The 13206-nt window shown below is 35.4% G+C and overlaps 1 protein-coding gene across 15 annotated transcripts in view; it reads right to left on the bottom strand.

Moving 5' to 3' along the window:
* KLF12 (KLF transcription factor 12) overlaps positions 1-13206 on the bottom strand; it is a 424047-nt gene that overhangs the window by 132499 nt on the left and 278342 nt on the right. For all 15 annotated transcript variants that reach the window (XM_087435990.1, XM_087435991.1, XM_087435986.1 and 12 more), the window contains one exon: positions 8483-9029. In XM_087435990.1, the coding sequence (XP_087292116.1) occupies positions 8483-9002 (520 nt within the window). In that variant the 5' untranslated portion in view covers positions 9003-9029. The remainder of the gene's footprint in view (positions 1-8482; positions 9030-13206) is intronic.

Below are 13206 nucleotides of genomic sequence, written 5' to 3'. Positions count from 1 at the left end.
AATACCAGTTAATCAAATTATCCATTAACAATAGAAAATAGGCAGAGGGAAAGAGCTGAGAGAGTAGTAACATAGTTTGGAACAGAAGAACAATTATTAAGGGAATAAGAAAAAATAAGGAACAGAAACCACATCCAGAGAGCTGTAAATAATTAAAAAGCCAATTTAACACAGTGCTGGCAATGATTCTAAGACCAAATTTCCCTCTTGGATCTTATATTCTTCCTTCTTTCATTTGTTCCTATAGGTCTTAAGAGACATTGGGTAAAATGCTCATTTGCTAAATATATATATACATATGTATGTGTAGCTAGCTAGCTAGATAGATAGATAGACAGACAGATAATCTCCTAAGGTTTCTTGCATTGAGTAAATACATCTAAATATCATCAAAATAATTCTATAAATACCTGCAATCTAGTATGTAAATTAAGAATTTTCTTGTAGCATAATACCATCTGTACTATTTGTAATTAGAAGCTTTATATTTAAGCAGGAAATATATTTTTTATTACATATATAATTTTACATTTTTCAGGAAAGAAAAAATGTTTTTTAAAAATGCAAGTACAAAGAAAATGAAAGACTGCATATTTCAAAATCCAGTGTGTAATGTTCAATGTATTAAAAATTAGCAGAGAAAACTTTTCGGGTGTGGTGACAAATGAATGTAGAGATTACATCAGAATATTATATTCGTAAAATATCACATTTAAGCATATATTTATTTAAATATAAATTAGGTCCTTTTATTATAGGAGAAACTTGTCCTAACAAATTAAGATGGTGCGGTAGTTACCATGTTATAACAGAATGAACACAGTCCATTTTGTTAACCTCTTGCTTTAGCTACTTCATCTAATAAATGGATTTCTCTCTTGTTTATATCTTCACTTCCTTAAGTAATATCTACCTCAGAAGTCTCATCTCTCTCTTAACATGGACTGCCTCTGGTGTCCATACTTTCTCCTTTTCTCTCCTTTTTCCCTTTGTACTTTTATTTACTACTTAACTGTGGGAGGTGGGAAAGCCATTCAAACTCACTCCTTGACATTTGACAGTTTACAAGGAGCTTACCTAGAGTTTTCTCTTTTCTGCTAATTCTCTTAGAACAATATGGACAACGTCTGTCTCCTCTACGAGGCAGTTACTATCATCAAATCTTAGAACCAAGCCAGTCGATGCCAGACGAAGCAGAGGAATTGACAGATTGTAGGTATTTCAGATACAAAAGAGCATAAGAAGCCAATTTTTTGGTAAAATCTATTCAACCTCTTGCGCATGCCCAGATGTGAAAAAATACAGTTTCTTCTCCATGCTGAAAATTAGGTAAAAACAAACAACAAATGACCAATGAATCTGCATAAAATAAAGTCTTCTAAACTCCTATTTTCCAAAAATTCAATTTTTCATAAATATTTGCTGACTGCCTTTCTGACTATTTAACAAGTTCCTGTTTTTATTTGACAATGACAGTAGTGAAACACTCAAGTCCTATCAAAATCTATATTTAAGAATAAGAAGCCGCAAGTCAGCAACACTCCAGGGCTGCTTCCCAATAAGCAACATTAAAAAATTAATTAAAGAACATAAGTAATTAGATGGTTTGTCGATAAAAATCAAATTCAGAATTAAAATATGAATCTATATCTAGAAGTTATCATACTTAAGCATAAGTAGAAGAATAAATTTACCAAAGGAAGCTGTGGTAGTTCAAGCACTCAAGAAGCAAAGACAACCGTACACATAAGCATGGGTCAGCTGCCCCAGACTATTCTGGTCATATGAACAGATGACACCAGGATTCCACTGAATGGTGAACTAAAAGAGGACAGTCATGTGTAAGGTAGACAGAAGAAGCAAGTCTGTGACAAAATGAACCATGATCTGAAATAAGATGTCATTAACATCAACAAGTGAGAGAGCTGACAGCAGACGAAAATTGATGAAACAAAGAGATTTGAAATGTGGAGTTTCATGGGAGCAAAACTACAGTCACATTCAACGGTCAGGAGTTACAGTCATAACCTCCAACCAGCTCTGCAGCAATCACTGCGATGACCATATTTCCTTTCACAAATATAAATGGCACAGGACTAAAAATACACTTGTGGCTTCTTCCTGTAGGCTGCTGAGAAAAGCAACAGCCTGCAGGAAGAAGATGGGGTGTGAGTATTTCAGATTTGCCCATGGCCACATCCCTTTGAAACTCCTGAATGAGTGCTATGAAAATAAGGTATATTTTTGGAGAAGTCTTCACTTCATCTAAATATAATAAGAAAACAATGCTCTTTTAAAGGAGATGACCAACGAAATTACATGCCCAAATGGGGTTGGTTTCTTAACAGCAGTATCAACATGCTCTAATCATATATTTTGGGGAAAAAGTACTTTATGCTTAAAGATCTAACACATATATGTTTTAAGTCAGGAATAATGCACTTATGACCCATAATAAGTTATTTCAAGTATGACCCCACTACAATACTACAAGACTACAATAAAGTCTTAATGCAATAAATATGTTTTGTAAAATTCTGGCAGACTGGGCTGCTGGGATGCATTTCCATGAAATAAAATGTGGCTGCATAAGAAACTGGAGCCGAGCTCTTTCCCCGAGGCAATGTATTACAGTCACGTGGACATCCGATGGCTTTGGGTGACTAAGGAGAGGACAATCACGGGGAAAGGGGGAGAAATAACAGACTATCTACATAAACTAATAAAGAAGAATGGGACAGTGGTCAGGGAAGAAATTTTTCAGTTCTGACTGTTCCAAAGCCACGGAGCAATCACACCCTTGCTCGAGCCTTGTTTTTGGGCATCAGGTGATATTACCTGTTCCTCCAGGAACATGGAGAAAGGACCAGCTCAGGTATGGGAGGGAGGAGATAAGTCTATTTTTTTTTTAGCTCTTTAGTTGGATTTTCACAGACTAGTTACGGTATGGCCCTTTAAGTATTCTGAATTTCTAAAATGTAATATCTATTAATATTCAAATGTAAAAAATGTCTTTAAATACAAATTATTTCGGGTTCATCTTTTGTTTTGAATTATTCTGTACATTCCACTAGGTGATGAACAAGAAATGTTTGATCTATTTATATTAATTCTAGTATCTTTTTTACAATTATCAATGGAACCCAAATTTTACTCAACTTTTATTTGTTTGCTTTTCATTGTCAATCCCAGATCATTATCTTCTGTTTTTGCATTTCCTTTCATTTACCATTATGTATCTTTTTTCCTAAAAAATTTGTCAATCTAATAAATTGACTTTAGAATTTGGGTTAATTAGTGCAAGATGCAGGTTACTTCCACCGTATAATATAAGCAACTAACATGCAATTAAAGACTTTGCTTCTACAATTCTTCCTCTCTAGAATTATTCATTTTTAACTATCTACTGGATTATTCTTGATAGAATACAAATATGCTATACTCTCTCTCTCTTTTAAAATCCCTCCTTTGAGAATTTAAATGCCTCTCCAGCTATCATTCCATTTCTCTACAACTCTTTCTAGCAAAATTACTCCAAAGAGCTGTCTCAACCTTCAGTCTCCTCTCCGTCACCTCTCTTCTGAACATGAACTCACTTCAGTTAGTCTGTCCCCACCACTCCAGTGACACACTGTAGTGTCACCAATGACCTCCACCCTTGCCAAATGCTCAATTCTCAGTCCTTATTTTATTTGGCCTCTTAGCAGCTTTTGATAGAACTCATGACTCCCTCCCTGAAACACTCTCTTCACTTGCATTCTCTTTAACACTCTCCCTCTTACCTCACTAGTGGGATCGGAAGGAAGGAAAGAGAATCCTAAACACACCTACTCCTCTGTCAAGGCAATAACGAACAGAGAACAACTTTGCTTGTAATTTGTTACGACCCTCTATGCTTTTCTGCTACTAAATATCTGTAAAAACCAATGAAAATCTCCTGTGAAGTGTACCAAAAACTTCCCCAAGCTGGACTGAAATTCCTTTCTGAGGTCAAATAATCCCTTGAGGGTCTTGTTTATAAATAACATGTCTCAGGTTACGTAGTAATAAAACTTGGGCCAGATCAGTCCACTGGCTGTTCCCTCTCCATGGCCAGCCCTCCACCTCTCAGCATGACCACTTTGGGGGCTAACTACTACTTGTCCTTTTGGTATCAAGAGGAAAAATGTCTTCCTCAGGAGACTCTCTTGGACACCCTCCCTCTACTAGCTCTAGTGTGTTTGTTTATCAGACTTTCCAGAATATCATGCCGTTTTTCTTCATGTCACATATTACATTCAAGGTTCAACTGAGATATCTCGGTGTCCTGGGCTAGCTAACAACTTGTCATTCCTTTAGATCAATATTCTTTAAATACTTGGATGGGCTGAGGGTCTATCCTCATTAGAAAGCTTTCTCACATCCTCTGTTGTTAGTCAAGCATACCCACGCAGAAGTTTCATCCTACCACATTCCCAAAACCCTAACCATCCCCTTCTGAGCAGCACAGTAAAAGCATTTCTTCTAACAACACCCTCTGTGAAAATACTTTTATCAAATACAACTTTCTCTAGCTGCAATTATAATTACATTTTCTCCCCTGGGCAAATCTGTGGCTGGTCTATGTTTTATTCCAAGTTTGACCAGAATTATCAGTTACTTGTATGATTTTTTGTTTAATGTCAATATCTCCCAGGATACTGTAAGCAGGCTGAGATAGAAACAGCGTCTATTTTGTTCAACACTATATCCATGGTGCCAATAAATTGCCTGCTACCCGATAGATGCTCAATAAATACTTGAATGGACAAATAATTCACATGGCACATTATTTTAGACACGGATGTGTACGTTCACAGTTCGTTATGTAATGTGACATATAAGGTAATCTGTTTCTCTACCAGAGACCAGATATGTTATACCAACTTTAATAGTAATTAGCCAGTATAATCACCTACATTTATATGAGTTAGTTTTGTATTTTTATTAGTAGCATTTTGAAAATCCAAATCCCCTACCACATTTTCTTTTGCTTATCCACAGCAGATATACAAGCCCTAAGTGGGAATGAAAACAGGGGCTCCCTTTATCACTCAGCCATTTCACGGCTGGCCCAGTGCCAACCATGTATCTGCAAAATAAAAACCTGAAGCATTACTGAAATGTCCTTTCCTCTATTCATTCTGTGAGGTAGGCAGCCCTCCTCCACCAGACACTTTTACCATCATCTAATTAATCAGTTAAACAATAAAAAAACATAAAGTGCTATAGCAATATTTGTAGAATATGGTGATTATAAAAACTTAATATAAACTAATAAAAGGAGAAAATATGGAATGTTTCCAGACCATTTCTCATACTAAACTCTCATCCCTTATAATATGTTGTAGTATCAACTTTGAGAAGCATTTCTATACCAACTTCTTGGGAGCAGTTTTTCATTTTTAAATTCAGTAAGCTTTTTTTCCCTCCAACTTTCTGGGGTTTTTTTGTTTTTTGTTTTGTGAGGAAGATTAGCCCTGAGCTAACATCTGATGCCAATCCTCCTCTTTTTGCTGAGGAAGATTGGCCCTGGGCTAACATCTGTGCCCATCTTCCTCCACTTTATATGGGACACCGCCATAGCATGGCTTGACATGCATCAGTGCAGCCTGGGATCCGAACATGTGAACCCTGGGACGCCGCAGCAGAGTGCACGCACTATCAGGGCAGCCAGCCTGGGATCCGAACATGCGAAACCTGGGCCGCCGCAACAGAGTGCACGCACTTAACCACTACGCCACTAGGCTGGCCCCGCAACTTTCTGTTTTTATAAGACAGAAAAAAAGTTTCTGAACACTGTTGCTTCAGGTATTTTTAGGGGGAGATAATAATGATAAATAATTGCAAACATTTACTGATAGCTGATCAGTGCTAGACATTTACACACAAGCTTTTTTTTTTTTTCGTGAGGAAGATCAGCCCTGAGCTAACATCCATGCCAATCCTCCTTTTTGCTGAGGAAGACCAGCCCTCAGCCAACATCTATTGCCAATCCTCCTCCTTTTTGCCCCTTTTTCTCCCCAAAGCCCCAGTAGATAGTTGTATGTCACAGTTGCACATCCTTCTAGTTGCTGTATGTGGGACACGGCCTCAGCATGGCAGGACAAGTGGTGTGTCAGTGCGTGCCCGGATCTGAACCCAGGCTGCCAGTAGCGGAGCGCACACACTTAACCGCCAAGCCACGGGGCCAGCCCCAACACATGAGCTCTTAACTAATTTTCCCAATAATCTTCAAAGATAGATCATGTTTTTATTCCCATAACACTGAAGAAAATGAAGGTTAGTGAAATTAAATACCTTTCCCAAGTCCAAAGCTGTAAGTGAGAGAACTAGGATTCTAACTCACACATTCTTGATCCCAAACCTCATGCTCCTAATGTCCATATCACATTCCAGCATATTTACGATTATTTAAACTTTTATTCTTGATATGAGAAAATTATGAGTAAAAACCACTGCATGAAACTAACAAACATACTCATACAGCACGAAACTTAACAAAATTCTTCTGCAGAGCTATATTTCTCAGAAAATTAAATTTTGGCAATATACTTTATATAATATACACTTTAAATAAAAATAGCCTCTCCCATAAAATGATGATAGAAAATAAAAGAGATAGCTCTTTTGTTTCCTTCAATAGCGCATAAAAATTGCAAAAAAAAAAAAATGGCATGAACAATTGAATAATGTTAAAATCCTTATCAACCAACTTCATAATAAAAGCAATATGTCCCTTAAGTGGTTTCGTAGGAAGACTGGATTCTATGGTATACACAAACACATATATGTAAAATAATGTAATATGCAAGGTTGTATTTTGCTATTTGTTAATTCCGAATTCTTAAAAAATGTATAGACCAATCTGTAAATTATAAAAGAAAATAAATACTTGATGTGGCCTTCAGTTATGTTATTATTATTCAAATCAATAAGCTCATTTCGATGAGAAGTATTAGTAATATCAAAGAGGGTTCAGCTCAAGTAAAATCCATGAAAAGGCTCCCTACTCCCTCTTCTTCTTCTTCCTGTTCACGAAGAGGGTCAGGGGACTAGTTCCTGGTCTCTGCTCTAACAGCACACAAAAGAGAAGTTGTCAGGTAGGCACAGAGTGTCAGCCTCTCAAGTTTGCAGTCTAAAATCTCTGATTGCTGTTAAGTCATGAGATTTTCACTTGGGAAAACTGGGAAGGTGAAATTCATTTCACGTGCTATGAAGAAACTCACTGCAGATAAAACAGTAACTCGCCAAAGGTGAATGCACAATTTTAGAGCGTATGTTTGCAAAAATTTCTCTAAGTACACCATCAAATGTTATTCCTATGCATTGAAGCCTACCTTATTATATAAGAACCCAAATGACCATGTTTAGTAGCATTTTATGAGAAGGAAGTGTTTTATGTATTCATCGATCATATTTTAATTATGGGCCTCAGTAGTAATATGGCATCAAAGCAAAAAGTAATACAACATAAGTCTTAATCCATCAACATTTCTAGGCTCCGAAGACAAAGTATACACATTGTATTCAGTTTAAAAGGGAATAAATCAATGATCATAGGCATTTTACATTTCTATAGAAGAGTGCCTTACTTTTTAGATTCACGGGAAGGGAAGAAAAAAGTTGACAGCGTGATACTATTATAATTCATTCTAGTAAAAATTGTAAAAAGAAAAAAGAACTTAGATGAGCAACTTCATGATCAGCTGCATAACTATCATCTATAATTAAGTAACTGGGTATTATTAAATACAGTCATGAAGCAAAGTATCTTCCTGCCTTCTAAACCCTAGAAGGGAATATTAATACTGCTTGCTGAAATATTTCCATCATACTAAGTCATCCTGTTATTTAAAATGATAATAACTTAGACTTATACAAAGATAAGAACTCAAGCTACATGATACTTTCGAGCCAAACACCTAACTTTAAAATTATTTTAATTGCAACTTAATTTACAGGTTACTCAAAAGTGAATGATCAGATTCTAAGCATTATAACTTCATGGCATTTTATATTATTGTCACCCAAAAAGTTACAGTCTGAACAAGTGAAAGAAGAAACATCCTGATTCACTTTTAAAAATCTCATAATGGATAATTTCTATGAGGGATTTATGCATTTATACTTTACAAGCAGTTACACTAACTATAAATTGTCCTTCCCATCTGAATATTTGAAGGTAAACATTATTTTGCAAATTTAGGTATTTGAATTCTGACATTAAATGACTTGATGCATAAAAATACAGACTAAGTAATACTGAATCATACACCTATATAAATATGAGATTAGTTCTACTAAACTGTGTTCTACTCAGTGGCTGATCAGCTGGTGTCTCTGCGTTGTTGTGCATAGAACTTCTCTGGATGTAGTGTATTTGCATACAATTTAGGGTCCACTCACTTAAACAGTTACCTCTAGTACAAAAATACATCAAGGCTTCGCTTGTGTCCCTTACCTTTGCCATGGCTTCTCCCATCCTCCAAAAGCGGCACTACAATAGTGTTGTTCACATTTCCAGGTGACCGCACAGCTGTGTAGACAACAGGCACCGACTGTACCACCACGGGGATGCGGTGAACGTGACTCAGTTTGTTAGACTGTAAATTCATGGGACTTGAAGGCGGTACAGGATGGATAATGTGCAAAAACTGCTGGCCTCCCACACCAGATGCAGAGGCAACAAGGGGCCCTGGAGTTAATACTGTTGACGAAGACGATGCTGAAGATACTGATGTTATAACAGTTGGGGACGAGGCTGGACGACTAGAAGACGATGAAGAGGTTGAAGTTGAAGAAGGTGAGGAGGCAGATGCTGTCATGGAAACTGGGGAGGATGAAACGGCTGTGGGGGATGTCCTGGCTTTGTTGATTGACAAGTCCACTGGCTCAGTTTGTGTTTGGAAGTGATCTACAGATAATGAGTCCTCCGGGGGCTCCCCTTTCACATTATTTAGCAACAAGGGAACAGCTTCCATATCGGGGTAGTTGTGGACGTTTGGAGACTGTGGGGAGAAAAATGGAACACATATTTATATTTGTTAATCATACATTTTAATAGATGCATGATTTATTACTTGAATTTAAAATTTTTTTCTCTTATTTCTATGGAACATTAATTCATTCTCCAAATATTTGAAGGATTGCTCTGTGACAGTCATTGTAATTAAAGTTGAGAATACAAAAGTACAAAACAGAGTAAGACAAGGCCTCTGCCATAAAGACATTTTCATCCTATTGGGAGAGAGAGAGAAAATTGTTAATATCCATTGAAATAGGTATTCTATAAGGGAGAAAAGAGGCCATAGGAACCCAAAAATGAACAGCAACTTTACATAAAATCTTCTAAAAAACAAGCTGGAAAGCAAGGCATTATCTACTTAAAAATGTATAAATCCAACCTATTTAGTTAAAAATATTTATTTTGTTGGTTTGATCCATCACTGCATTCATGAGTCTCAGTTTCCTCAGTTATAAACTAATGGGAATTTTGATTAGATAACCTTAAATATCCATTCAAGCTCTAAAATTCTACAATTTCATGATTCTAACATTTACTCAACACTAACATAATCTAGAGGCATAATATTACCTGGCAACATACTGGGAAAACTCACTATGACATTTCAACTTTCATATTTGATGCAAGAGCTACCATACCATTCTCATTATGGACATTAAAAAAGGGCACAAAGTTCTCCAACCTCCCATATCCGATTACTAAATGATTCAATACAAATCATTTCTAACAACTGGATTATAACTTAACTCTTAGTGATGACAACATTTTTTCTCAAAATACTGTACAGAACTACAATGGATATTTTAGGAAATAATAATTTTAGGGAGAACTTACTCTGGAAAATTTAAATTGTCTACGACTGTTTTGTTTAAGATAATGATGATAATTTTGTTCAAGTTCATTTTTGTTCTTTTAAGTTTTAATGAACAAAATTTAATTGTAATAATAATGAAGACTCCAAGATTCTACCCAGATTAATGGGCTCAGTATGATACTTCTGGGCATAAATATATTTTATTCTTACATTTACTCACCCATAAATCCAACAAATATTATTGAATGCCTACTTCCAAGGCTCAAAATGGCCCAAGAATTCTATTAGCATGTGTCAGTCAAGCCTTAACAGGGGGAATTAGACTATAACAGATTATTTTGGTTACATCTAATTTGACCAGGCTAATATAGACATTATTCTTCCATTATATGAAGACTAAAAACTTTTTTTCAGCTTCAGTATGGAATCAGAACAACAATGCCTAAAACTACATTGAATTGGTTCATTTCATTCTTTGTTTAATAAATGATTTTGGTTTGCTATTCCCCCCAAAACTTGAGCATACACTTAAAGGAACAAAACATGTTTCTTAAAACCTTCTTCATAGAAAATAAATTATAGCTCCATTCAAAACATACAATAGGCAGTCGCGCAAAGGAATTTTATTCAACAACAACAATGAAAGAAAGAAAATAAGTCAACAATGGTACCAGATCAACTTTAAAAAGGGAAATGGGCTGATTTTTATTGTTTTTTTTTTTCCTTCCAAGTTAACATGGTTACTTACCCACAAAAAGATAAGAATTAGAAAATGAACCATCCAAAATATCTACTGTATGAAATTCTAAATGACAAGATTTCATTTTATATGCTGAAATTGAGAAATAAGTTTAATCCTCTCAGACATTAAGAAACAAAAGAAAAAACCAAACACCATAAACTGAACTACTTTGATACAAAGTTATTAACATTATTTACTCTTCTAACTAGGATAGTGTTTCAATTCGTTCTCAGCATTATTATATAATTTCTTCATAGAACAATGTAAGATGTTTCTTATTACTTTGTTATACCCATATAGAAATTCTTTGTTGAGGTTGCTTTCATAAAACATATCAACTGGTTTGTCATTAAAATTACAAAACACATCATTAAGCACATATTATCAAACACTGCTTGACTTCAAATATAGCCTTGATTAGTTTCTCTCTTTTTACTGTATTAGACATATCGAAAATTCTAATTTTGAAAATAGTGACTATTTCCACCACGAATTTTTTTCCTCCTAACTACCTACTTAGACAGAAGGTTCCTACATAGGTTTACAAACCCAGGGCTGAGTTGTAACTCATCATTGTAGAAACGCTTCATAATGTAAACGAAAGGCTACTTTAGCAGATTACGACAATACAGGAGGTGGTGAATAAGAAGCTTATTTGTAAAGAAGGCGTCTAAGGTATCAAGCTTCACTGAACTTTGCCAACTGTTCCAACTTCTCCTGACAAACAGGAGCCACCTTTTGTAGATACCTGCTTAATCCTTCACTGAGAAAAATATTTACTCCTTAAGCTGTTTTACAGCAACAGAACAGTGTTCCCCTTATAATTCTGTTGTACATACTAGAAAACTACGAAGGTCAAATACTAAGAGCCCCTATGCTTTCAAATACTTGAGAATTACATAGCTTTTGCACGAGCTCAAATCAAAATATAGAAAATGCTCATAAAAATAAGGAAGGATACTCAAACCTTTGGACCAAAGACACATCTTGTTTGGAACCTTGGACATATTTTGCATGAATTTATAAGCGTAAACATTGCAGAGGCACATGCTGGTTCCTTTTCCATATGTAGCAGTTGAAATGCAGCCAGCATGTCCAAAAATAATGCCTCATCAGTGTAAAGAGGACAAAATCCTTATTGTACCATTCATCTGTTTACAGTGTTGATATAATATTATATCCTCAGAGCCCACACTAATCTCTTCTACTGTGATAATGTGGCAGGTGAAGCCATCCATAATTCCAGCTTCAAGCTCCACACACATGTATGTAAAGCCAGCAGTACTGCATAAATATGGTTCCAAAACAGTTATGGTTTACTCTTGATCCTGAAATTATCCTTAGGAATTCATTTCTTTACACCTTTATAAAGTGGAAAATCGAAACGCGCTGGTTCTAAGGTATGAATCCACAAATGTGTAACTGTAGTAAGGTGTTGGGCATGCAAGAGACAGCAGAGAGAGAGCAAAAGCTGAGAGAATCAAAGGAACACACCAAAGGAGAAGAACTTAGAGCAGCTAGAAATTAAAGAACTACAGGTACTTGAGAAAGTAGGAGAAGATATGGGTATGTTACCAGGAAACAGCCTTTAAGAAAGGGTAGGCATCCTGGAAAGACCAGAAATAATAACAAGTTATAAGTTTTAAGCCCAACGAGGAAGAGAAACTTCTGTAAAAAGAACAAAGGATTCCACACTAAAATTTTACCCTTGGTTACTTAGTAACTTCTCAATTCTTGATACAATACTGATGGACTACTGATAGCAATGTCAACGAAGTAGTGTTGTTGTTTGTTTGTTTTAAATAAAAGCCCATCAAGATTTTTGCCTGGGCGTGGTGACTTTAGTTGAATTTTTGCTGCTGATGTCCCTGGTGTGGAAAAGATAATCAAACACTTAATATATTCAGTACTATCAAAAGAAACATACTCCTTCTAAAGATAAGAAGATTTAAGGAAATACTGGATTTTTGTCAAAGAGAATGAGAGTAGTTAATTTCATTTTCCAAAAGATTATATAATATCTCCTGAAAAGGTCCACAATAATTTTTTTAATAAAATGTTTTAAGAAATAATTGCATAAATACACACAAAAGTGCGGCAAGGTAAATGTATGAATATACTTAATAAAAAACATGTATGTGAAAATCTAAAGATAAACAGGAATATATTGTTACATATTATCATTTTCTTCAAAAGTCTGAAAGTCAGTTTTATTAATAATAATCCACTCAATAAAATATTACACAAAATATTCTAGTGAACATATTCCTTTCAGTGATTTAGGGATTACATGTGAGCTTTCCTAATCAGATCCTCTTTTTCCTGAATAAACATTTTAAAATGTAACTTCAGTTTTAGGCATTTTGTTGACCGAATGTAAAAAATGAATCTAAAACCTCCTATGTGTCACTACCTAGAGTACTAGATGTGTTTCCTACAGTCAGCCATTCCTATCAGCTGAATCTTATGGTCTGCCAGTGAATAAAAAGCGTTTTTAATACTGGTCATGTATTTTAGTCACCTGGTAATCTTAAAAAGAAAAAAAAAACTCCTGGATATCACCCCATCTTTGGAAAGCTCTCCAGAGATTCTTATGTGTAGTCC

Source organism: Ceratotherium simum, chromosome 10 (assembly GCF_057802395.1).
Source record: "Ceratotherium simum simum isolate JZ-2026a chromosome 10, ASM5780239v1, whole genome shotgun sequence".
Classification (NCBI taxonomy): Eukaryota; Metazoa; Chordata; class Mammalia; order Perissodactyla; family Rhinocerotidae; genus Ceratotherium; species Ceratotherium simum.
This window is presented reverse-complemented; position numbering and strand designations above follow the sequence as displayed.